This window comes from Abrus precatorius, unplaced genomic scaffold (genome assembly GCF_003935025.1).
Source record: "Abrus precatorius isolate BTA unplaced genomic scaffold, Abrus_2018 Scaffold10, whole genome shotgun sequence".
In the NCBI taxonomy this organism is placed as follows: Eukaryota; Viridiplantae; Streptophyta; class Magnoliopsida; order Fabales; family Fabaceae; genus Abrus; species Abrus precatorius.
The window spans coordinates 34292268-34318709 of NW_020874292.1; the positions used below are offsets into that span (position 1 = coordinate 34292268).

General features: G+C 31.4%; 4 protein-coding genes across 6 annotated transcripts; 2 read left to right on the forward strand and 2 right to left on the reverse strand.

Annotated features, from left to right (window-relative positions):
* Window positions 1-893: 893 nt before the first annotated feature.
* Window positions 894-5063, forward strand: LOC113852487 (1,4-dihydroxy-2-naphthoyl-CoA thioesterase 1-like). 2 transcript variants are annotated; one of them, XM_027482776.1, is made up of 3 exons: window positions 894-1128; window positions 1237-1428; window positions 3955-5063. In XM_027482776.1, the coding sequence occupies exons 1-3, from the start codon at window positions 988-990 to the stop codon at window positions 4105-4107; spliced, it is 486 nt and encodes a 161-aa protein (XP_027338577.1). In that variant the 5' UTR covers window positions 894-987; the 3' UTR covers window positions 4108-5063. The 2 variants fall into 2 exon arrangements, with proteins under 2 accessions (XP_027338577.1, XP_027338578.1); XM_027482777.1 differs by having other exon boundaries at window positions 946-1128; window positions 1237-1410; window positions 3955-4187.
* On the reverse strand, window positions 4553-5485 carry LOC113852486. Its single transcript, XM_027482775.1, has 4 exons — window positions 5157-5485; window positions 5018-5068; window positions 4802-4935; window positions 4553-4690 (listed from the first exon to the last, which is right to left on the reverse strand). The coding sequence occupies exons 1-4, from the start codon at window positions 5451-5453 to the stop codon at window positions 4603-4605; spliced, it is 570 nt and encodes a 189-aa protein (XP_027338576.1). The 5' UTR covers window positions 5454-5485; the 3' UTR covers window positions 4553-4602.
* An 8893-nt stretch (window positions 5486-14378) lies between these two features.
* LOC113874532 (guanosine deaminase-like) lies at window positions 14379-17225 on the forward strand. 2 transcript variants are annotated; one of them, XM_027512757.1, is made up of 5 exons: window positions 14379-14462; window positions 15456-15515; window positions 15718-15908; window positions 16687-16791; window positions 16882-17225. In XM_027512757.1, exons 1-5 carry the CDS (start codon window positions 14447-14449, stop codon window positions 17068-17070), a joined length of 561 nt encoding a protein of 186 aa, XP_027368558.1. In that variant the 5' UTR covers window positions 14379-14446; the 3' UTR covers window positions 17071-17225. The 2 variants fall into 2 exon arrangements, with proteins under 2 accessions (XP_027368558.1, XP_027368563.1); XM_027512762.1 differs by having other exon boundaries at window positions 14381-14462; window positions 15796-15908; window positions 16882-17090.
* A 6246-nt stretch (window positions 17226-23471) lies between these two features.
* On the reverse strand, window positions 23472-26093 carry LOC113852348. Its single transcript, XM_027482575.1, has one exon. The coding sequence runs from the start codon at window positions 26091-26093 to the stop codon at window positions 23472-23474; it is 2622 nt and encodes an 873-aa protein (XP_027338376.1).
* Between the last annotated feature and the right edge of the window lie 349 nt (window positions 26094-26442).

The following is a 26442-nucleotide window of genomic DNA, read 5'->3' on the forward strand; positions in this document are numbered from 1 at the left end:
TTAATTATAAAGGCTGGGCTTAATATTTTTCTAAGTGTAATAGTCAAATATATTTTTATGAATAGTTTATACCTTTTATATCTTTTATCGTTTTAAAAAAGAGACATGACTATCAATCTTTTATTTTTAATTTGGCCCATTATAAAAATAGAAAAAAATTATATTATAGGCACAGAATAAAGTTTATATCAAATAAAACTTAGAAATCTTATCTGGGATAAAATTTAATAAATAATATATAATACTATTAATATATTAAAAAATCTAACATAAACAAATAAAAAATTTTAAAATAAAATAATATATATGATATACTGTTTTACTCAAACAAGTGATGTTAAAATAAAATTTTCCATTAAAAAAAGCATGTAATGGTAAAATTGTTTATTTAATTGTAATAATGTAATTTAATCTCCTTCTATTAAAATATAAAATATGATTACTGTTGAATTCTACGTACAGTGAAAACATTCATAAATATTATTAATAAAAAGGTAACATGATTAATAATAGAGAAGACATTTTGTTTTATTTTCTTATCTTGTCAATTAAATTGATATTTTATTGTCATTTGATTTGATTTAAAGTGGAAAAAAAATAATTTTAATAAAATAAATTTAAAATTACTAAATAGAATTAAAATATGTAAGAATTAACCTAAAACGCATATTTTAATTAAAAACATATATATTGTATTGAAAAGCTTAAAAATTGATTTTTGGCTATGGCATTAGGACATATTTTATTTTTATATTCATTCTACGGTTGACAAGATTGACTCCCACCAACAATGCGCTGTATGAACTAATGGCTTATCAACATTGAAATGTACACCCCCAACTAACCATTCAGGGCCCCAAAATCTCCCCTTAATCAACCTCTTCCAACCATTCTTCAATCGTTTTATAAAACTTTCCCAACTTACAAAAGTCGCAAGATAATCTGTTAACAAGGAAAATCACACAAAACCTTTGATCAAAATTGATCATGGAGGACCAGCCATCATCATCAACAACATCAAAGACTGCTTCTTTGGATGCTCCCCTTCATTTGATTGGGTTCGAGATTGAAGATTTGTCACCGCAAAGAGTCTCAGGCCGTCTCCTTGTGACCCAAAAGTGCTGCCAGGTCATTTATTATAGTTGTTTTCTCTAAATTGGTTTCTGAATGTTAAAAAGTGTTTCTTTTCATGCTCTTTTTTATTTAGTACTTAATTTTGGGTTGTTTATGGAGCAGCCATTTAAAGTGCTTCATGGAGGGGTATCGGCAATGATAGCAGAGTCATTGGCGAGCATGGGAGCACATATGGCTTCTGGGTATCAGAGAGTGGCTGGAATTCAGCTTAGTATTAACCATTTGAAACGAGCAGAGATGGGTGACTTGCTACACGTTGAAGCTACCCCTTTAAATGTCGGAAGAACCATTCAGGTGTTTGTTTTCCCGATCACTATATTTATTGCAATTTAATTAATTTTTATTGCAATTTATATGTAGTTAATGTAAGATAAAATTGATTAGAATTGAGATGACGATAACAATATGGGCGAGTGAACAACTTAAGCAAGTTCTATCTGTTTATCTTTTCTGACATAATGCTATCTATGGAACAAGTTAGAATTTGATCTCACATGTTGCGGTGACAAATGTATGGATCGAATTAGGAAATTTGCATCATGTGGATAAAAATATATACCATTAATCTATTTAATATTCTAAAAAAATTAAAACATAATGCATTGATTAAACAATTTTCATTGATAAAATGGGTGGGCATTTTATTCAGCCATTTGCTCTTCTCTCCGATCATCCCTGTTCCTTACCCACTCATCTCTCCTTCGTACCTAATTTTGATTCTTTCATATTTCAATTTGTTGTACTTTCCCTTGTCTCTATCTTTTATCACACTGTAAATTATATTATCACTCATTCTCTTCCTTTTAATTTTCTATTATACCAAGGATATATATTATCTTATTGGAGCATGAAAAAATATTTTTTTATTCCGTCCCTCCATTTATTCTCCTTCTAACATGACACTAAATGGCAAATGCATTGATCTCACGTTTTGTCGTACCCTACTTCAGTGGTTGATGTCTTGAGATTGTCTACGATTTTTCAGAAACTGTGTACAATCAACCATTCAAATGCATTCATTTCAAATTAAAAATAATTTTAAACAGAATTTTTAAAAGTAAAAAATATTAAATCGTCTATCCACTCAATGATGGCCTTGCTTGGGTCATATTACTTAGTGGTCCATTGTGTATGTTAGTGCTGTAATTTGAGTGGGCAATCTCTCTTATCTTAAGAGGAAAAACATAATTTCACACCTACTAAATAGGAGTAAAATAGGTATAGAAAAATAATGAAATTTGTAATAAATAATATAATAAAAAAGAAATAAGAAGAAAGAGAAAATAAAAAAAAACAAATATAAAAATGTTATAGTTGATTTTAAAGGATCGAACTTGCACGCTTGCTTCGTCCTTGCCAATGAGGTATGGAGTTGTGGGTCATCGGGTTTCTGCAAAGAAAGTTGTATTTAATGTAGCCTGGTCATGAAAGTGGTTGGAATTTACAAATTTGATTTATTAACAAAATCCACTGAATCTATGAAATTTAGAATTGTAATTAACTGGGATGATTTGGCTGGATTCGAATAAGGGCTAAATGACTCAATCCAATTGCCAAGTTACACAGGTATATGAAAAAGGAGCTTCATAATTTAAATACCTCAAGATTAACACAGTATACCTATCGCCTGAAACATCCTAAAATGAGATACTTTATTTCCACCATAATTTTCTACAAAAATTTCTATAATATTTGTTGTTTATCTCTTTTCATCACGTCCTCCATTTCTTTTCGTATCCCTCTCTCATTGGTACAAAAGTGCAAGAAATTTGTTGTAAGAGCAACATTTCTCTAGCAGGTAACTGTTATGATAATCTCGATGATCCTTTTGTTTTTGTTTTTTTGTTTTTTTCCTTTTGAAGGTTTAAGAAGATCTTGATGATTGATAGTCTTTAAAATGAAAACAATATATATAAAGAATGCTAACTAAACAATCTCTATCACACTCTTTTTAATATACTCTTAATTATTAACTAAAATTTATTAAAAGCTACAAAATTATAATACATTAAATTAAGAGTGAAAAAAAAGATAAAACTCACATGATTCTATAATTTTTAATAAATTTTAACAATAACTAAAAATATAATAAAAGTATATATATTGCTAGCATGTCTTTGTCATTCATCCTTAAAACCAATAGTTGAGATACTCATGTGACTAGATGAAAGAATCATTGTTACTAATGATGGATAAACCTACATTTCTAATGGTTTAGATCCTCTTGCAAAAATTGAATTGATCATTACATTATAGAGGGGGTCTGAAACCAACGATCTCAAGCAAGAATTATTCGTCATGTAATCAGCCATCTTTTCATAAAACCAAAAACTTCACAGTTAATGGCAAACCACATTAAGCAAAATTTCAGTAATCCCGACAAAGATTTGATTGGGAAGAAAAGAGAGAACAATGTTTTTGTACATTCTCACTAACCACTCCCACCAAAGCCCAACCTATGTTCCACGATTCTCAATGATTGACTAGTATCCATTCATTTTCAGTGCATAGACAATTTGAAGGTACAGGGGAAATACATCTCAGAATCAATATTTTCTATGGGCTTATAATCATTAATAACTTGGTTCATTCTGTTTAACAAGGGCATTCACCAAGGGAATTCTACTGCCCTCAAAATATTCAGATTACAATGGTTTAGAAACTGCATCCAGTAATGAATAAATATATGCTGGTTAGATTGCCAGCCATGAAAGTCATTGAAAATAGAAACAGAACTCCATGCATTAAATATGAGCCCTTTTTATTGCCAAGGCTTACAAATATGATAAAATCATGTTATAACAGATTTCTCTGTAGCAGGTGTGGGAGGTGAGAATCTGGAAGATTGATCCTTCAAACTCACAAAACAGATCCTTGGTTTCATCTTCTAGGGTAACTCTACTAAGCAACATGCCTGTCCCAGATGATGCAAAAGAAGCTGCTAAAACGCTAAAGAAGTATGCAAAACTGTAAATATTCATGTTGATTTCAAGTAAAATTCAAATTCTGCTTAAATGGAATTGTATTAAACAAAGGATTTAGGTACACAGATTAGCATTCAAACACTTCAAACTACAGACCATGACAGTCTTGTAGCTTATGTGAAAGTATGGTGGTATTAATAAACAATAGCTCATACCTGAAATATATTTCATATTACACGAGGCAGATGAACCAAATAACCCAAATGAGCCAACACTGAGTCAGCGTCACTAATTTGATGATCCTCAGGATCAACAAAGAACCCTCCTTGAGCAGCTTTTCTCGATAGTTTGCAAAAGTGGCTTCAAACTATAAACCACTAGTGGTTCCTTGTGATCATGTTTCAATACACATCCAGTAATTTCAACAGAAACCATGCAAATGAAAAGGCTTACATTAAGCCTATTCATTGATTCCCATTCAATGAAGCAAGCTCAATTCCAGAAACAACAAAATCTTTTACACATTTAAGCAATGTTGGAAATGTCAGGATCCTGGGTTCTTCTTACGAAAGGACCTCGATCTGGCAGTGCTTTCATCCTTCTTCCCTATGCGAACACCCCCAATTTTATGCCTAAAAATAGTTGACATAACATATCAGAGAAAGGCTAACAAGAATACCTAAAGGCAACAGTAACCTTAAAGAAGAAGAAAAAAAGCTAGAAACACATGAGATGAAGCTAACCTGAGACTGCTAAGTTGTTGAGTTAATTCGTTCAGCTCCATACTAGAAAGTTTGAGAGAAGATAAAGTTCCAGGTACCTCTTCTGAAACAACCTTAGACAATTTCTTCACCGAAGCTCCTAATCTTCCAAAAGCCTGCAAGAAATGAATAGCAACAGTTTGACCATTATGATTCAACCCATCACTGATATTTGCAACACACGCTCTATAAACCTACAACTAAGGTTGGAATGGAAACCACGACCACTGAGAAAAATGCACCAAAAGCCTGCAGAAAAAAAAAAAAAAACTTCAAGATACAATTTTGAATTTGGATCATTAATTGATGAGCAACAGGGTAATGGTTACTATAGTACCATGGAGAGAACGAACAAGTGAGAGAGAAGGCCCAATTCAGGGGTGGGTCGAAACCCTAGATTTCTGGACACCGCAATGGGTGATGGTGATGCTGCCGTAACTATCGATTGCGTAGGTGGCGACGAATTGAGTGTCTGCTGTTCTGAGATTACCGGCGCCGGGATCGAATCTCCGACCGGCGGTGATGTAGTTGAGCTTCTGACTCGAAAGAAGAACGGAGAACGAGTAGTGGCGGCTATTGGGAATTTGTTGAGGCTGAAAGGGCGCGGAGAGTGCAAATGCATTTGAGACAACATTGATGATTTTATGCAAAGTTTCCTATTTTGCAAATTTCTGCTTCATGCTTTTCTTGGTGAATTACGGAAGACCTGTCGCAATCGCACTTGGCCTCGAGAAGGTGTTTTTCTTAGTTTTTTTTTTTATTATTATATATTTAGTTCGCGTAAATATCATACTTCTAAATAAATTTTTATACTTAAAAATTTGTATTTTAATTCTTAAATAAATATTTTTTTATTATATTTAAAGTTTATTATAAATATTTTAGTCTTTACCATTGTAAAAATATTTATAAAAAACTAAAATTATAAATCTTTAATATAAAAATTTATATATAAATGTTAAATATAAAATTTAATGTGTATTTTAATTATTTTTTAAAAATATTTAATACTAAATATGGTTACAAATGCTAAATTAATAAATTATTAACTATAATTATAATTTTTTATTAATTTATCTATTTACTAAATTAATAAATTTTATATTTATCAATGTAAATAATTATAAATCATAAGTAATGATATTTAAATTAAATATACGAGTTTGTAGTTTTAAAAATTTACAAATGTAATATTTAGTGTCTTTTCACATTAAATTTTTTTTTCAAAAATTTTAAGCTTTTTATCACTTATATAATGTATATTTTAAATTTTATTAAAATTAAATTTTAATTATATATTTAATTTATATAATTATTACATGTTTATAAATTAGTTTGTGTGCTTAAAAAATTTATATTTTAATTTTTATATAAATATTTAATTACATTTTTAATTTTTGTTATAATACTATTAATGAAAGAGACTAAAAGATTAATTATTGAAATTAAAATATAATTTAAATTTAGCTTTTAAAATTTAAATTTTTAAATTTATAATTAAATTTAGAAATGGTCAGTTTGTAGATTTTTAAAACAATGAATAAGAAAAAAAAACTAATTAGTAATTATATATTAGAAATTAAGAGATTGTGAAAAGTTAGAATCTTTTATAAAAATAAAAAATATATAAAATATATATCAAATAGAATTTAGAATTTAGACAATAAGATATAAATAAGAAGATTGTAGTGGATAATTAATTATATATATATATATATATATATATATATATAATTGAGCAAAATAAAAAAAATGGAAAATTTTGGATGATAAAAAAAAGAGAAAAAAATTAAGAAAGAAAACTTGGAAAATAAAAAGAAAGAAAAAGAGAAGGAGATCATAGAAAATAAAAATTTTAAGAGTACTTAAAAATAGAGAAAGTTGAAACAAATAAAGAAGATAGTTACAAAAAAAAATCAACATTTTGAAAGCATTGAAAATTTCCAAAGCATATCTTGAGGTCAAATTTAAGTCGATAAAAATATTTATTTACTAAATCAAATAAGACCTATTGATTCTATTTTTTTTTGTTTTTATTTTTTATTTATTATGTTTGTTCCGCTCTTGTGCCTTATTTGTTCATATAAAAGTCTTAATTTTTTTTTCTAACTTACACAAAAGTTATCTTTTTTTTACAAAACTAACATTTTCTAACCCTAAAAATATGTTCTTGCAGGTGCTAATAATTTTTTTTTACTCGAAAAAACTTTCCTTTTTGCAGACTTATTTTTCAAACTCTAAAATTTTCTCCCTTTTGCAACCTCTAGAAAACTCTAATTTTTCTAACCCTAAAATGTTATTTTTTTAAACCTTGGAAATTATTCATTTTTTTGTAAGCCTTGAAAGTCAATCCTAAATTTCTAGAGTTAAGAAATGTTAGGTTTGTAAAAAAAAAAAAAGATAATTTTTGTCTAGGGTTAAGAAAATAATTAAAACTTTTATATGAACAAATGAGGAATAAGAACATAATACACATGATAAATGAAGAATAAAAACAAACAAAAAAATAATAAAATAAAAAGGGCTTATTTGATTTAGCAAATAAATTTTTTTTCTTAATTTAGATTTGACATCAAGATATGTTTTAAAGATTTTCAATACTTTCAAAATATTGGCTTCTTTACAATTATCTCTCTTTTTGTTTCATGTGTTTTAAAGATTCTCAATGTTTTCAAATGTTAGCTTTTCTGTAATTATCTTTTCTCTTTATTTCAACTTTTTCTATTTCAAGTACTTTCAGAACTTTGATGTTTTTTAATTTCCCTTTCTTCTTCTCTTTCTTTATTTCCTAGGTTCTTTTTCTTGAATTCTCTCTATTTTTTTCTTTATCTCTCAATTCTCCCATGCTCTTAAATAAAAGGTTTCTATTTTATAAGGACCTAAATTTTCTATTTATAACTTACCTCTTAAATTCTAGATCTTATTTAATATAAATTTTTTATTTTGACTAAAGACTTTAACCTCCAAACATTTCTTATTTTTTATGACTACTAATCATTTTTTTTTATTTCTTATTCATACTTCTACAAATCTACAAATTACTTTGAGAATTTCTAAATTTGATTTAAATTTTAAAAATTAAAAGTTTGAATTTGTATTATTTATTTTTTTAATATCCTACAAAATCTTATCATTATATTTAATTTTTAATTTTAAAATTATTTTTAAATAAGACTCGAATAAAACTAGCTATTCACAGTCTCTTACCATAAGATATGACATAGGTATTATACATAAGTTTTATTATTTTCTATATTCATTTTTTTAAAAATTAATCCTTGATTTTGTATTGTCGATTAATTTTAATCTAAAATTTTTAAAAATCTCTATTATTTTTATGTGGTAATCTATTGGTTGTTTTAATTTTTCAGATAATTTATTATTATTATTTATCTTTGTCACGCCAAGCAACTTATGGCCAAAATTATGTAAAATGTTATTATTGAGAGTTGCATATGTTACATTTTGTTTTAACTATTTCGTTGTTTTAAATGTTAATTTTGCTTTTTTCTTCTCATCTTCTTTCTTTTCTTATTACTCTACATTTCTTCTTTTCTTAATATTCGTTTGATAATTTTCTTTGTTATTCTACTTTTATTGGTTTTTTTTTTATCTTCATCCATCATTTATGGCCAACAACAATGAGAGAATCTAGGTTTTTTTTTTTACATCTTTTACATGGATGTACTTTTATTATATAGACTTACGATAATATATTTATATTAGATATAACAATCAATTTTGTTAGACAATCAAATAAAAGGTAACTTTATTCTCATTAATGATAGTTCTGTTTCATTAATCAACTATCTAAACTAGCTAGTGTTTCTTCAATTTTGATACTTTCATTGTAAAGGTAACTTGTTTCTTGAGATGGTCTATTTCTTCATCAAAATCCAAATAAACCTTTGAGTATTTAACAGGATTGTTAATTATACCATTTATAATAGGATTTCTTAGTTCGTATCATGTCTTAAGGATAACAATTCCTAATTCTAGTACTATGACTCAAGTTACTTGCGCTAACACAATGAATTTCTTATGAAAGAAACTGTTTCTTTAGTATTTATTCGGCCTCGAAATGTATAATTTCATTGCGATTAGTGTGTAAGAAACAAAGAAAAAGCAACAAATTCAACTAGCATTGAGCAAGAACATGGAGCACATCTTTCAATAGATCATCTACGAGCATCACCATGATTGACCGCTACAACCCACCGCAATCTTTTAACATCATCGTTTTTAAAGTCAAAACGGTTGACATCACACAACGAACGAGCATTAAACAAACATGAAAGTTAACTTGAACCTGAGATCTATGTTCTAGAATAAAAAACCATCCTTCATTACTTCATTTCAACAAAACAATATCAAATTTTAACTAGTTTTCTTTCCAGTTTTACTAATTATATCAAAGTCTGAATAACGATTTAATTAACTATTTTAAGTTAGTGATGTTAAGACGGCGAGTTAAAGGAATAAAACAATAAATTAGAAAATAAAATTGATTATTCAAACATAATTTGACAACGAAATGTCTATTTAACCTTTCGTGTTAATTTATGAGTGTCTGTTTTTTTTTTTGGAAATAATAAATTAAAGAAACAAAAAGTTGTCCAAATTCAAAATAAACATTGTTGTTTCCTCATCAATTTTATAGAGGGTATCCTTTCATGAATTAGATGAGAAGATTAGTCTCGCAAACACGATCACAATCAATTGCTAACCAAGATACCCTGCAAATTATCCTATCATGATTTAAAATTGTATTTATAGATAAACTTATCATTAATAAAATAAAATCTAAGACTCTTCAAAATCCCATCAGGAGATATATAACCTTATAGCATTTGTGATTATAAGAACGTCTACCTATGTGGGTTGGTGACCTTATCATTAAATTTAAAATTTATCACAATCACTCAGTGCAGTACGATTATACAAGTTCTCAATCTGCCAACGTGTACATTGAAGATTAGGTCTCAAATAATTGAGAGAAAGTTATTCATTCGTATATAACTATTTTGTCGTCAACAAAAATCATGGCCATGAAAATTATCGTGTCCTCAATGGATCTTGTAATATAAATCATGATGGAACTTACATAATTTGTGGGGTCTCTAAAATTTGGATAGTGACAATCTTTTGAAAAGGAAGAAAAGGGGGGGGTTATGACCATTAAGAATTCTTCTTGGAGACGTTATAGATGGGATAGACACGTGAGAAAAGAATAACGATATTGTACACTCTATTTTTTGATATATGAAGTACTAAAACAAAATGATATATAGAGAAAAAAAATAAGAAATGTGATATATAGTGCAATGTAATAATAAGATAAAATAAGTAAAAACACTACATATCTATAAATATCATTATTGTTTGTAAGAAACACAATTAAGAGAAGTACTGAAAGTGAGAAACACAATTAAGTAATGATGCGTGTGAACATTGAAGAGGATAAATGTCAAGTTATGTCCAGGAATTCAATGGAGATAAGGATAAGAGTAGCTGATTTGGATTCAAAGCAAGTTAAGGTGTGTATATATATATATATATAGGTGACGCAGCTTGAGCAACAGTGACATGAAAGTGAGGATAAAGATGGGATTTTAGAGATTAAAGGTGGACGAGTTGGGGAGATTACACCGTTAATTAAATAAGGATTTTGACAGTGTATAGTTTAATTGTTTTGATGAAATAATGGAAGAATGAATCAGCAATTCAGCATTATTACTATTCTTAAATCAGAGCTTTAATAGGTTGTAATTATGTTAATTTTGTTTTATTCTTGGATTAATCAGTTGCTTTTATCATTTTCCTCACGTAACAACCATCGATCATTAATTTTTTAAGGTTATATTAAATTTTCAGATTGATTTTAAGTATATAAAAATGATAAAATTTCATTAAAAAGTAAACTTTTTTAATAAAATTTTATCATTTTCTAATATTTAAAATTAATTTCAAAGACTAATTAAAGGTCTTACTAACTAGTATCCTCAAGAACTTATTACTCTTAATTATTAAATAAAAAATATTAAGTATTTTAATGATGACGAATACATATGCATTTTTTATATTTATTTTATGTCAACAATTTTTGTGTTAATTAATATTAAAACTATATTAATAATGTATTTTAATTTATTTATAAGGTCAAAATTTTGAGAGTAATAACACACTAAAATTAAACTCATATTTTAACTTCGTTAATTCATTTAAAATGAAATTATTTACTAGATGAGGTGAGTTAAACGTAACCATAAATAATTGTTATCATGAAAGCAATTTCATTAATTACGTATTATCAACAATCAACTCGCACATTATGACATAAAAAATAAAGAGTGAAAAAACGATGACGCAATACATCACTCGTAAGATGTCATTTTCCTAAACTTATCAATGCTCCAATTATTGCAGCTCAACTTGCATATATTTTATTTGAGTTTGTTTAATGTTAGCTTTTTAAATTTTTATAAATATTTAAAAAAATATATTTATTATAGTAAAATTATAAAAGTATAATAAATATTTTTTAATAAATTTTTAGTATTAATAATTATTATATTTTTCATTTTATTTCAAACGATAAAGAGAGCAAGCTCGTTATCAACAGTTCCCCTTTTTATTAAATAAATTCAAATGCTTTTGTCTTTTAACATTATATATATATATATAAGGTTAATGCTACTAATACTCTAAAAAAAGTTTAAAAGAAAAAGAAAATTAAAAAAAATGCAATTGTCAACTAATGTCCTTTGAACATTGATTAATGAATTAAAAGTTAAAGTTTTTATTCAAATATATTACTAATGGACATCTCCTTGTAATTTTAATATTTCTTTATTATTAGAAAACTAATTAATAATAATCTTTGTTTAATATTTATTTTATAAGTAATAAAATGTATTAAAAATATATAAGACCATATGACAATTTTTTTTTTAAAAAAAAATTGGTCATCTTTCTCTAGTATTTTATATGTTAATTTAATTAACCAGGACCGGTGAAAAAATAGATTTATGTCAGTGTATATAGATAAATTTGTCTGCATCTTTCTCACAACAAATAAATAAATATTATCTATATGTGATTAAAATTCAAATCATTACGTAGTTAGTCTAAAAATCATGGTTAAAACATTCAAAATGTCATCTCTATTCTTAAGAATGCTTTTTTTTTTAAATTTTAATAAAAAATTATTATTGTTATGGGTGAAAAATAGCATTTTTTTTTGTAATTATATATATTAAAAATTATTATTAACAAATTTGGAATTCCATATTTCTATAATATTTTCAAAATTATCATAATTTAGTATATATAATTTTAAAATATCATATATAAAAAAAATAAACCTATAAAAAACACCTCAATTGATTAGAAGTGTGATCCCTTTTCAAATTACCTACCACGTACAGGCTGTCATCCCTGATAAAATTTCGACGAAGACAATAATAATATGCTCATATAAAAAGAAATAGACGAAATTCTTTATTTAATTTTTATTTTATAAAATAATAATAAATAAGAATAAAGTTATTTTTTTCGTATTTTTAGATTTATTTTAATTTTTTGCTGTGATAGTTTAAACAATAACTCTTTAAATAATTATTTCTTTTACCTAAGATTATAGATTTACAGTGACATGTTAATTTTATTTTTTTTACTTTTATTGATTAATAGATTTAGTTTTATAAAAATGAGTTACCTAAATAATCTAGCATTGTTTTTTCAAAGTTGATGTAATTATGCGATTTATTGATTTTTTAATGAGTATATTAATTAAAATTTGTCTAATTAAAAAACACATAATTTCATATATGAAAAAAAAAAGCATTAACTTTTGAAATAAAAGAGAGCGACATATCTATTCTCTTAAAAGCTTTTAATAGTCCTTGAAATTGTCTTTAAATGTGCTTTGATATAAGGATAAAATTCCATTAATATTGCATTATTTTTGCTTAATTTCAATTTTTTTTATATATAGCAAAATTATATTATAAAGTTTTTTTTTCGTTTTTTTTCTGAAGTTCTGCACAAAATTACAAATATATTTATATCTTAATTAAAACATCCTCATTTAAATACTACCGATATTATTTACCATTCTTTAACTTTCTATATGCTCACTAGTCACTATTCAAGAAGAAAGAACTAAACAAATAAGAGATAAAATTATAGTAATTAGTTAAATTTATTGTAAAAAGGTATAGTTAAAAAAAATAAAATTATATTTTTCTGCAAAAAATAAAAAATTTTGAAACATAAATAATAACTCTTAGAGTGCTTTCTCATTTATCACCTCTTCTATAGAATGCCTATATATATATTAATATAAAGGGGAAATCAACGAATGATAATTATTTATCTATATATTTTATCTAAATATCGTTAAGTAACAACTTATGAATTAAAATTTTATTTTATTGTAGTTAATAAATTAAAATTTTTCTCTTTTACACCATATCAATGCTGTTGGTTCAAGTGGGAAGTTTTGATTTCCCTTAAACAAGGTTAAAATAGTTACTAAAAAGGCTTCACGTGCTAATTGTAATTTTGTACACAAATTATAATTAATCATTCTTTGTAAATTTGAATGATATATCATATTAGTTAAAGTCTGGATAGTCTGAGATTAATAATATATAATTTAAAAATATAATATAACAATACTTTTATAAACAAAAAATAATTTCAGAAATCTTTATACAGTGATAATTGATAAGTTATGAAATTATTTTATCAGTTTATTTTTATAATTATATTTTATTATTATCTTTTAAAATTATATACTTATTTTTATGAATTAGATATTATTAAAATTAATATATTTATGATTTAAATATGAACATAAATACATTATTATTATTACTACTACTACTATTAGCTTGACACACTTTTGTTGATTATCAATATACTGTAGAATATGTATAAGCAAACCTTTTAAGAAAACAGCGGTGAGAAGGATCATGGAATCCAATGTGATATTGTTGACAACTTATCAATTGTCAAAATATGTAAAGGCATGGGATAGGAACGCTACCTCTGATGTGAGTCACGAGATCCAAAACACATTGCACCTTTTTTATGACCATCCAATGACCCTTATCTCAATTCCCATCCACATTTCAACCCCAACCTTAGGACATTTTTATACCTCAATTACTTTATTCACAAATTAAAGATAAAAAAAATATAAAATTAAAATTATTCTATTATTAGATCATTGTATATATATTTTTTCTATGTCTATTCCTCTCTTTCCTAACAACACATGCATCACACTAAATGTGAAAAGACTAGTTCGTTTGCCCTATGAATATTTTTTAATTTTGCATCTAATTCTTTCCAGCATTTAGCATCATCGTGATAGCATCGTCTAAGGATTTATTTATGTAGGAGGGGACCATATTCTACGTTTTCGTGGAACGCATTTTCTCTCTCATGGTCAGCATCCATTCGGATTCTTGCTCATGCACTTCATCGCCATCAGCAATGTACCAATGTCTACTATAAATGGCGCAACAAGGTTGCTCATTTAGTCAGGGTTCACACACGGAGTTTCAGTTTAACCTACTCATTTGGTCTTTTTATTTAGTTATTGACATCAACCAAGTCATGGAAGAAATTAATGGTATGAGCTTTTTCTCATGGAAGACTACTTTTCCATTATCTGTATCTATTTCTGTTTTTCTTTATATATGTAGATTTTGATTTTATTTTTCTTCTCTTGATCAATTTCTTTCTTCTTGCTACATCCCAGATTTGAATTTCATCTGATTTCAACCTTTTCAATCCTCATGCATCAGTTCCTAGTTTTGTTAAGACAAAATTTAGATGCAGTTTCTTACGTATTTTTTGTGTTGATCCAAAAGTTATAAAACACAGATAAAACTTTCGACATAATTAACACGGCCACTCTCACATGATTAATGTCTAAAACACTGGACACCAAGACATCATACGCACACATGGTCACACGCTTATATTCAATTATAATAAGCTTGACAAAAGAATATTAAAAAAATAAGTATTTGGTCTTTCAAAAATACACTGTAAAATAAAATGAAGTTATATATTCAAGACATTACTTTTTAATAATTTGTATTATGTTTTAAGCTAATTTTTCTGCAATTTTTTTAATAATAATGATGTGTGTTCATCTACTAAAAGTGTCAGCCCAAATGTCTTTAACTGACCCAAAAATATATTTTTAATTAGGCACTTAATTAAGAGTGTGACATGACAAGTGTTCAAAAATATCACACACCTACCACTACGATGTCCGCGGTGGATCGAAAGGTGCTTGATATTGTAGAAATTTATTTAAGCCTTATTTCTCATTTACTTTAAATTTTGATTCTAATCCACTTTCTATGGTCTCACTTATTGTGTACATTGTCCTCTGGTCTTATATTTTACAAAGAGCAGTACAAGGTCATACATACCCAGAAAGCTTCTTCAACTTGTACAAGAAGCAACAAAGTCAAAGTGTATAAATTAACTTTAAGCCACCCAAATATGAAACATGAACTTTTAGTGGATTGGTGCATCCAAATAGGCAATGTTCGATTTTATTTTTGGTAATATTATTTATAACTTCTTTGCATTTTTTTAATCATCGCAGTGGTTCAAACTAAGGATGGAACCGTTGCAGTAGCTTCTGCGTTTGCTGGTCATCAGGAAGGTAATGATTTAGAGCTATTTAGCTTTCTTGTTGGACTCTTTCTTTGGTTATATATGAATCAAGGTTTATTGGTTAAGTTATTGATACATTAAAGTCCCCTCTTTCAATTTTTTATTATGATTTTGCCTAGCTGCCAAGTGCCAAAACTTGGTATTGCACTAGCCACATTAATTTTGCTTTTTGTGTTGCATTTGTCAAATAGCTATACAGGATAGAGACCACAAATTTTTAAGGAAAGCTGTTGAGGAAGCATATAAAGGAGTAGATTGTGAAGATGGAGGTCCTTTTGGTGCCATTATTGTTTGTAATGATGAAGTAGTTGCAAGTTGTCACAACATGGTTCTTAGGAACACAGACCCAACTGCTCATGCTGAAGTGACAGCAATAAGAAAGGTAAGACAGTTATCTATAGCGAAATAATTTCCTTAAATGCCATTAAAGTGCAATTTTTCATTTAGTAAAAATATGGGTATTTACATTTATGCTTTTCTCACTGTCGCAGCCATTCATCACTCCACAAGAGAGATATGCCCTGCCCTGCCCTCTTTGGCAATTGATTGTTTATGTGCAATTCTTTATTCTTGTAATATTATGAAGGGGATGTGCACATATATATTATCATTTCAGCAGGTTCTCCAAGTAATGCTAAGCAGAGATCCATGAGGAAGGTGGCTATTGTAATATTTTGATTTTAGAGGTTAATGGTTAAGAATTTGTAAGGTTTGATTTGACATGATTGAAAGGACGATGTTCACTATGGTGAAGATACTCCTAATTGATTTTCTAACTTAGTAATCTCCTATTTAGCTCTTGACATCTAGTGTTCATATTTGATATTTGCTGAACATAATTTGTCTCAGCTGGATTATCGTCGCATGGTTTCAGTGGATACCTGCTGGAAAGTTTGCTACCACTATCTTAATTTTGGTTGGTTACTTCATTATATATGCTGCTGACATAATATGTTACGCATATGATACATTATGATTTCCGAGCCCAAGTGTGGTTTAGTGCGCGCGCGTCCACTCACACTCACACTCACACACACAATTATATACATATAGCTGAAACTTTATGACATCTTCAAGACCATGAAAATTAAACTGGTTTAATAATTTATGCATGCAATTATTGGAATTTTAATTATAAAGGCCATGGTTTCGTTTTCCAGGCTTGTGAAAAGCTAAAGCAGATAGAACTTTCAGATTGTGAAATATATGCTTCTTGCGAACCTTGCCCAATGTGTTTTGGTGCTATACACCTTTCACGAGTTAAGGTTGAAAATTCCTTGCTTTTCCTATTATTATTATTGTTATTATCTTTGGGCATAGTTTGTTTGAATTAATACTCAAATTTATACATATAGAGGTTGGTTTATGGAGCAAAGGCAGAGGCAGCAATTGCAATTGGGTTCGATGACTTTATTTCAGATGCACTGCGAGGGACTGGAATCTATCAAAAAGCACAGTTGGAGATTAAAAGAGCTGATGGCAAAGAGGCTAACATTGCTGAAGAAGTTTTTCAGAAAACAAAGGAAAAATTCCGAATGTATTAAATCTCTCTGTTTCCTAAGCCACTAATTATGTCCCATCAAAATTGGCTTCGTAGTTCATATAAATAAGCTTGTTCGCCTCCTGTATCCTACTCAATATGGAATAATAATAATTGTACAAGTGAATCAGAATGAAAAAGCATGTTTATTCTGGTGTCTTCATTATTTCTTGTTTGTTGAAAATAAAAGAAAATATAAAAATTTGTTTATAATAAATATTTATGTGAAGTATGTAAAAATTAATATACATACCTTTATTAATGTATAAATTTAAATTAAAAATAATTATAGATGATTTTAAAATTAATCTAAATAATATTGGTACACATCCAATCATATATAGACAATCGCTAAACATATGGATTAGCTAATTAAAATTGTTCTAATTTAATTAGTAATTTAAAATTTTAGAAAAAAAAATATTAATAGGCAATTGTATCTATGAATCTATAAAAGATTTATATATATAATGCATATATCCTTATGCGTGGATGCTACTATTAGTACTAATCGTAATCACCAATACTATATTTCTATGAAGATTGTTTATGCATACTTTTGCAACTTCTTTTATTGTGCTCCACTGACTGAGGATGAATCTATCTTGTGGAATATTTATTCTTTGAGAAGCAATATTCCACAAGCCTTGAGATAAGAAAAATGTCTTCATCTTTATATTTCAATAGTCACAATTTTATTTGGTGAAATGGGTAGAAGAATAGTGTTTTAGTAGGATGTAGAAGCTGCCATAATAAAACACAAATAAAGATGGGATTGAACAAGTTATGATACCCACTAGGCAATAGCTAGAAGTTTAATTTTGGAAGGATATGTAGAAATTATTTTTTTAATGAAAATGGACAAAGAGATGATGTGACAGCAAGTTTTGGATTAGTTTTCCAATGGTGATTGGTTAAGCAAATTGAAAAAAAATAGGGTGTGAGTATGTGACTGAGTTAAAGAGAAGAGCAGAGTTTTCTTTTTTGTTTTTAATATTCAACGGTCTAATATAGTAAAAAAAAAAAAAAAAACATTAGGAAAGAAAATCCCTTAAATATTTTCTTTAAGAATAGTAATAAATTAAAGAGTAAGAACAAAATACATGCTTTTTTTTTTATTAACAAGTAGATTTCATACTGACGTAGAGATTTATAAAATGTTATATTTTATGTTATTGTATTGATTATTTTAAATATAATAATAATTTTTAAACAATATTTTTATTTATTTAAGATCATATTTTAATAAATGAATTATTATAATTTAATTTTAAAAAATTAAAAATTTTAAAATTCAAAGATTCATTTGATATTAATTTGACTGTTTAAAAATTTATAAAATTAAATAATTTTTAAAATAATTAAATAATTCATTTTGTTAAATTGTAAATTATAAAAAGCATTATTTTCTACTTTTAATGCTTGAAAGTTTTAATACAATAAATATTTAGTGGACTAAACTAAAGTATATTTGTTTGAAGAACCAGAAAAAGTTAATATATTTAGGGTGGATTTAAATTAGTAATGTAATTAAATATATATTTTAAAAAAATTATTAAATAAAAATTTATGACATAATTTTTTAGAATAAATTGAAAAATTATTTTAATAAACTATAACAACAAATTCACTAAAATAATTTTAAAAATTATGAGGTAAATTAATTTTATAAATTTTTTAAAATATATTCTTAATTTATAAATTTATTTATGTATATTATATTTTTATATTAAAATAAACATGCATGTTCAGTAGTAAACTTGAATACATATATTTATTAATAAATTTTTATAAAATTATTAACCATATAATATTATTTTTATGATAATGCATATTAAATTCTACATAATTTAAATATTTATAAATATTTTATTTTATAATGGATATTTATTATATTTTTAATTATTTATTATATATTAAAATTAAGTAATGTAACGGAATATTTATTATTGTTTTATGCAATTTTATAAATTTAATTTAGTTATTAAAATGTTTTAAGCTAATCGTTAAATTAATAAATTTCATATTTTATAAATCTCTTTCTCAATATTTTCTTATTTATAAAATTCAATTAAATATTTTTTATTTATAATAAAATAATACTACAATAAATTTTTATAACATTGAGTAATTTATTAATGCATTTTTATTTATATATAATTAAAATATGTACCTTTTGTTAAAAAAAATTAAATTGATTATAAAAATATAATATTGAGTTGAGGAAACTAAAATATAAAAGATCAAATAATGCATAAATAAAATAAACAAGAATTTAATAGAAAGTAAAATAATAAATAAAAAATAAAAAATTATAAATAACATTATATATTTTTGATTTTTCAACAAATCTGGTCATGGAGAATGTTTTTCCTAGTTTCTAGATGGCAGGTCTGTTTCTTTGGATCTTCGTGACCTCCGTTGGCCTCAAACATATTTTGTTTGCCGTGTAAATATTACGTTACTGCTTAAACAAATGGGTTTTAATTAGTCACATATTTGATATTTTATTACCTTATTACACGAAGCTTCTTAGCTCGTCATTTACATAATTAATTGTTCCTTCCTGTGAAACAACTGTCTTCAAACCTTTGATCAGACGTCCTGCTGCTGATTTGCTGATAGGTAGGATACCTGCAAAAGGCACTCCGATGATAAAGTCAGGATTCGGTTCTGAGCAATAAATGTTATTTAATGATCGGAAGTCAACCACTTACCTGTATTTCTTATCTTCTTTTTATAGACATTCTATTAGGCTAATGGGCCTGAGTCAATTTTTATATTTGAAGCCCATAGTATTTTTGATTATCTTTAATTGGATTATTTACCTTTTAATCCTGACGAGGGGTACCGGCCTAGTATGCCGAGTAGGTATTCAATTTCTTTTTGCTGATGGTGGAACCGAGTTGATTCCTTTCCCAGTACACTAGCCCCCCCAAGCCCAGCGAGTTGCGAAGCAAGGGCTTTAAAAATGGAGATGGTAATATTAGAATAGGTATTCGGTTGGAATGCTTTTAATTGCACTGAGGGGGTCATCGTGGGGGTGTCCGGTCTCGATTGATGGTAACGTTTGATGTATTAATTTTTACACTGAGGAGTAGTCAGTTTAGTAACAACACGGTATAGGCCGAGATTATAAATAATAAATTTGCGAAGGAATATTCTAGAATGTTGGTTTTGAGGATTTGTCAGAGGGTATGTGAAGCGAAGGGGTGCTCCATCTCCTCCGTTGATCTGGAAAGGATCTGATGGTTTGAAACGAAAGGGCGTCTTTTCGTTTGCCCGACATCAGTCCCTTATAAATATGTGGTGGTCCCTGCATCCCTTTCTTACTCTTTTGCTCTGTGCCGAACCCTGCATACCTTTGTCCCAAACCGACAAGTGTTCAGAGATCCTAGGCTTTTCTTCCCTACCGACTACTAGCAAGGTGCGTTTCATTTTTTCTTTACTTCTTTTCTATCATAGCTGATCGTATTGAGTGGGAGGATTCCCTGTCGAATGCCTCGGGGCCGAGTACCATTGAGGTTGATATTATAAATGGAACCGAGGGGAGTGGCGAAGTTTCGTCTATTTCAAACCGGAGGACTGAAGAGGCACAGGTCGGCGAAGGTAGTAGCGAAACCGAGACGTCATCGTCAAGTGATACTGACGCTCCTGAACCCCTTCCTAGCACTATTCCTCCTCGGGAAAGGCAGGTGTTTCCTCCTTGCACGGTGCCTGGTTATGAGTGGGTGCACGATGAAGTGGCCGCCTACTTTTCTCGTTTCAAAAGAAATAAAAGTCTTCAATTTTTTGTAGATAATTGTGATATTTCTTTATGGAAGGCTTGTAACCCGTATCCTATACACCTTGACCCCTGTCAAGGGGACGAGGGTGAGAACCCAGATTTTGTTTTCCTGGGAGGTGTCGGAATGACCGACACCTTCTTTATGTATGAGTACATGTTTAGGGAATTAGGTATCAGGCTCCCTTTTGACGATTTCCAAATGGGGGTTTTGAGGGTATTGAATGTAGCGCCAACACAACTATATCCGAACGGGTGGGCGGCAATTCAAGCCTTTAGAATACTTTGTAAATTCCATTATATAGAGCCTAGTGTAGGTCTTTTTCTTCATTTTTTTTGTACGCGTCCATCTGACCTGGCGAGGTGGGTCTCTCTAATAAGGCAACCCGAGTTGCCCCTATTTAAGCCATATGCGTCGTCTTTTAAGGGTTTTAAGACCGGTTTCTTCAAGGTAACCGTGGACCCTGTAGGTAAAAATTATTTTTTTGATAGCGAGGACAATCCCCTATTCCCTTTTCACTGGACTCGGGTGCCACGCCGATACGACACATACCCTGAGGATATGTTATCGGCTAGGGAGCTATCGGATTTGCAATTCTTGAAGTCCCTTCCCCGGAACATTCCTACCCGACATGTAGTCCTCGTCCTCAAGTCTCCGCATCCTCGGTGGGATATGGAGGGTATGTGTTATTTCGTTTCTGACTTGTATTTGGAATTGAGTTATATTGATTTGACTTGCTATTGTTAATGCAGGTTTAATGGCTCAATGAGGTGTGGATGTGCCGACCTTCCGGCGTACTTTGAAGCAGAGAATGCCCGAAGGGACGCCCGTTGAGGAGCATCGTCATCCTCAAATCGACCAACTTCCCGAGGTGCCAGAACCTCGCCCTCCTCCCCAAGATTTTGTTCCAGCCGAAGGCCCTTCCAAGAAACGCAAGGACAAGGGCAAAGGCAAGGAGCCCGAAAGGGAAAGGAAGAGACGACATGCCCACTCGGGTGAGCCTGGCGGCGTTCAAGGGGCTCGGAGTCAGACCCGAGTGGTAGCTGCTGGGGAGGGAAGCAGTTCTTCTCCCGTAGTTCCCTTGGACATGCTGGCCGAGGGGTTCTTGGTAAGCGGGTACATGCTGGTCGGCTCGCTGCTCCAAACCTGTTATCTGATGCAGGGAAGGAACTGGTCGGCGGTTTGGACTATGAGTCACTGTGGCGCTACTACGCGGAACTTCATGTACGGTCCACCGCAATGCTCCGACGGCTGGTTGTGGATCCTATTCTCGAAGTTAAGAAGTTAAAGGCTGCCTATTCGGTTTCTGAAGAGGCTTTGGTCGAGAGTAGAGAGATTCAAGCTAGCCTGGACGAGACCGTTCAATCCCTGCAGGGTCAGGTTAATCAATACAAAGAGCACTTTCAAATAATGGAGGACCGAGTACATGCAGCCGAGGAGGTGGCGAGGGTCTGGGGGGAGGAGATGGAGGCGTTAAAGGCAAAGTCCTGTCAAATGGAGGAGGCTTTACGGGCCAAATCTGTCGAGATGGAAGAAGCCTTGGCGCTGGAGAGGCAAAAGGCTGAAACCGAGATGAGAAACTTTGCCGAGAAGTGTTCTCAGCAAGTATCTTACAAGCATGAAGCTGGTTTTAACCATGCTATTCGCCAGTGTCATGGGTTCTGCCAAGTACCGGTAGACTTTCATTTTGACATTACAAGGGACTTTTTCGGCGGGAGGTTCATTCCTTACACCGAAGTTGAGGATGATGTAGAACCTGACGTCGAAGTGCCGAGACGCCTCCCTGAGGTTACTGCCAACCCTGAGGTAGCCGCTCCCGAGGTAGTGGAAAGAATAGAAAGTTAAATTATTCGCCCTTTGTACTCATGGGTCATTAGTGCCCACATTTTGTAACCAGTTATTTTGAAATAGAATTTTATCCTTTTTTCTCATGCTTTGTATTTTGTCACACAACTTGCCTTAATATATACGATATGCTTAATATAATCATCCTTAGCCAAATAACTTGCATACGATATACACTTAATATACTCATTTTTAGCCGAGTAGGGGACGAGGAGATGATCTCGTTTTAAAAATTCAGCTTTAACCAAATGGTAACTAAGAAGAACTCGTAATTCGTTAATTTTGACCGAGTGGGAGTATTCAGGATTGAGGTATTTTGACCTTTTAAAGAGATGCTTGAAAGAAAAATAATTTACGCTTGACCGAGTGGGGTACTCAGAAGTGAAATACAATTGTTTTATCTTTGACCGAGTGGGGTACTCGGGAGGGAAATATAATTGCTGCATCCTTAACCGAGTGGGGTACTCGGGAGGGAAATATATTTTTTCATCCTTGACCGAGGCAGGGTACTCGGCAGGGAAATATAATTGCTGCATCCTTGACCGAGTGGGGTACTCGGGAGGGAAACAATTCAACCTTGGCCAAGTGAAACTTGGGAGGGAATGGTGCTTGAAAGGTGTGTAGTGCGTAAAAAACCGTATAGGTGAAGAAAGAGAAATTTTATTGATTAGGTGCCTCGTTAAAAACCTTCTCAGGAAAACCCCTTTTCATTTTCTTTTAAGAGGATAAAACCTGGGATAGGAAAAGAGTACACCTGTGCACGTATTACAAGGTTTTAGTTATAATAATGCTTTAAATGAGTGACATTCCAGGTTCTTGGTATTAATTTTCCTGCCAAGGTTTCCAATTTGTATGCTCCGTTATTTAATCTTGCCGCTACCCGAAAGGGGCCTTCCCAGTTGGCGGCCAGCTTCCCTTCTTGTCGATTCTTGCGCGCGTCCCCGGTTACTTGCCATACCAGGTCGTTTTTGTAGAATTGTCGTGAACTTATTTTGGAGTTGAATTTTCTAGCTATCATTCTTTTACTAGCCTCGGTCATGATGGCAGCGTGGTCACGGATCTCATCTATCAAGTCCAGGTTGACGGCCAGAGCCTCTTCATTGGCCGATTCCTTGAAATTCTCTCTCCTGAATGACGGCTCTCCAATTTCTACCGGCACCATGGCATCAGTACCATAGGTAAGCCGAAAGGGGGTTTCTTTTGTTGTGGTCTGCAGCGTGCACCGATAGGCCCATAAAATCTCAGGCAGCTTCTCTGCCCACTCTCCATTTGCCGAACCCAACCTCCTTTTTAATTCATGCAAGATCACTTTGTTTGCAGCCTCGGCTTGGCCATTCGTCTGTAGATGTTCAACAGATGTAACTCTATGTTTGATACGCAGGCCTGCCAAGAACTCGTTGAATCGTCGATTTGCAAACTGAAGCCCATTATCTGTAATTAGTGCATGAGGGAGACCGAACCGTGTTATGATGTTTTTCCAAGTGAATTTTTGTACGTTATGGGCCGTGATCGATGCTAGGGGTTCGGCCTCAATCCATTTGGTAAAGTAGTCCACGGCGACGAGGAGAAATTTACATTGCCCTTTTGCTAAGGGAAAAGGACCGAGGAGGTCCATTCCCCAAATAGCGAAGGGCCAAGGAGCGCTAATGTGCCGAAGGGTATCGGCGTGTTGGCGCAGGTGAGGGCCGTGTTGTTGATAGGGAATGCATATTTTTACAAACAACTGACAGTCTTGAGTTATTGTTGGCCAGTAGTATCCGGCCCTGAGCACTTTGACTGCCATAGTTCTTCCGCCCGAATGGGTTCCACAAATACCTTCATGGATTTCTCTCATCACGTACTTAGCTTGATCGTCTTCTAGGCATTTAAGCATGGGGGTGGAAATTCCTCTTCGATACAATTCTTTGCCGAGAAGAAGGTATTTGGCTGCATGTGCTTTAATTTTCCTAGCTGCTGCTGCGTCCTGCGGGAGACTGCCATCAGTGAGGTATCGGAGAAGAGGGGTCATCCAATTATGAGATGAATTTTCTATGTCCATGCATTCTTGCTTGGTGATACTAGGTTGGGGGATTTGTTGGTGAACCATGCTCTGCAGCTGCCCTGGTTTCCGTTGGCTAGCCAGCCTAGCTAGCCTGTCGGCTCGTGCGTTCATGTTTTGGTGTGTGTACCGAATGCATACCTCCTCAAACTCAATTTTTATTTTCTTAACCTCCTGGTAATATTTAAGCATGACTGAGTCCCTGATCTGATAGGTATCGTTCACTTGTTCGGTTACAATTTTTGAATCACTCCAAGCAGTAATGCGTTTAACCCCCATTTCCCTTGCTAGCCTGAGACCGGCGAGTAAAGCTTCATATTCGGCTTGATTGTTGGATGCCTTAAATCCGAACCGGATAGACTGTTCAATGGCGAACGCATTCGGTCCTTCAAGAATGACCCCCGCTCCACTGCCTGATTGATTTGATGATCCATCAACGTGCAGGTTCCACATGTCTGAAATGGTATTATGTTGTGTCGTAAACTCGTTGATGAAGTCGGCTAGCAGCTGGGCTTTAAGGGGGCGTCGGTTCTCGAAATGGATGTCATATTGGGATAATTCAATTGTCCATGTCACCAACCGACCAGCCAATTCTGGTTTTCTCAAAATTTTGGCCATCGGACAATCTGTACGGACTATCATTCGATGGCTCTGGAAGTAGTGTCTTAACCGACGAGCTGTGTAGACTAAGGCAAGTACCACTTTCTCTACTAACTGGTACCGAGATTCAGGACCCTGAAGTGTCCTGCTAACGAAATATACGGGGTTCGGTTCGGGTGTTTCTTGAAGTAAAACCGAACTGACGGCGTGATCGGACACGGACAAATAAACAATCATTTCCAGATTCGGTATTGGTTTAATCAACGCAGGTGGTGCTGCCAGCACATGCTTGTACTGTACAAAGGCGTCCTCACATTCATTGGTCCACACAAATTTTTGCGATTTCTTCAACAATTCAATGAAAGGCCGAGACCTTTCTACCATTATTGGCAAGAATCTAGCCAGGGCTGCAATCCGCCCGGTCAGTCGTTGCACGTCCTTGACATTGCGAGGGCTGACCATGTCGATGATGGCTTTACATTTGTCGGGATTTGCCTCAATCCCCCTTTCGGACAACATGAAGCCCAGGAATTTACCGCCAGCTACACCAAATGTACATTTTTCAGGATTGAACCTCATACCATGTTTTCTGGCTTCTCCGAATACCTCCTCTAAGTGGTCAAGATGTTGCTTTAATGCAAGGGATTTAATTACCATGTCGTCTACATACACCTCCATGCATTTACCCACTTGTTTTTCAAAAATTTTGTTCATGAGTCGCTGGTATGTTGCTCCTGCATTCTTCAACCCGAACGGCATCACCCGATAACAGAAATTTACAGAATTTGTGATGAATGTTGTTTTTTCCTCATCCGGGGGGTACATTCGTATTTGATTGTACCCAGAATAAGCATCCAAAAAGCTCAGTATTTTGTGACCGGCAGCACCATCAACCAAGGTGTCAATGTTTGGTAGGGGGTATGCATCCTATGGGCATGCTTTATTGAGGTCTGTGAAGTCCGTGCACATTCGCCACTTGCCATTGGCTTTTTTGACCATGACAATGTTGGCTAACCATGTTGAATACCTGACCTCTCGGATGAAGCCAGCCTGTATTAGTTTGCTGGTTTCTTCTCTTACCGCCTTTGCTCTATCACCACCAATTTTT

Coding starts and splice junctions, on each gene's coding strand:
- LOC113852487 (XM_027482776.1), top strand. CDS start 988: ATGGAGGACCAGCCATCATCATCAACAACATCAAAGACTGCTTCTTTG. Junction 1,129..1,236: donor TGACCCAAAAGTGCTGCCAG/GTCATTTATTAT, acceptor TTTATGGAGCAG/CCATTTAAAGTGCTTCATGG. Junction 1,429..3,954: donor ATGTCGGAAGAACCATTCAG/GTGTTTGTTTTC, acceptor TCTCTGTAGCAG/GTGTGGGAGGTGAGAATCTG.
- LOC113874532 (XM_027512757.1), top strand. Junction 15,516..15,717: donor GTTTGCTGGTCATCAGGAAG/GTAATGATTTAG, acceptor TTTGTCAAATAG/CTATACAGGATAGAGACCAC. Junction 15,909..16,686: donor AAGTGACAGCAATAAGAAAG/GTAAGACAGTTA, acceptor TTCGTTTTCCAG/GCTTGTGAAAAGCTAAAGCA.
- LOC113852486 (XM_027482775.1), bottom strand. CDS start 5,453: ATGTTGTCTCAAATGCATTTGCACTCTCCGCGCCCTTTCAGCCTCAAC. Junction 5,069..5,156: donor ACTTGTTCGTTCTCTCCATG/GTACTATAGTAA, acceptor TTTTTTCTGCAG/GCTTTTGGTGCATTTTTCTC. Junction 4,691..4,801: donor CAACAACTTAGCAGTCTCAG/GTTAGCTTCATC, acceptor AACTATTTTTAG/GCATAAAATTGGGGGTGTTC.
- LOC113852348 (XM_027482575.1), bottom strand. CDS start 26,093: ATGCCGTTCGGGTTGAAGAATGCAGGAGCAACATACCAGCGACTCATG.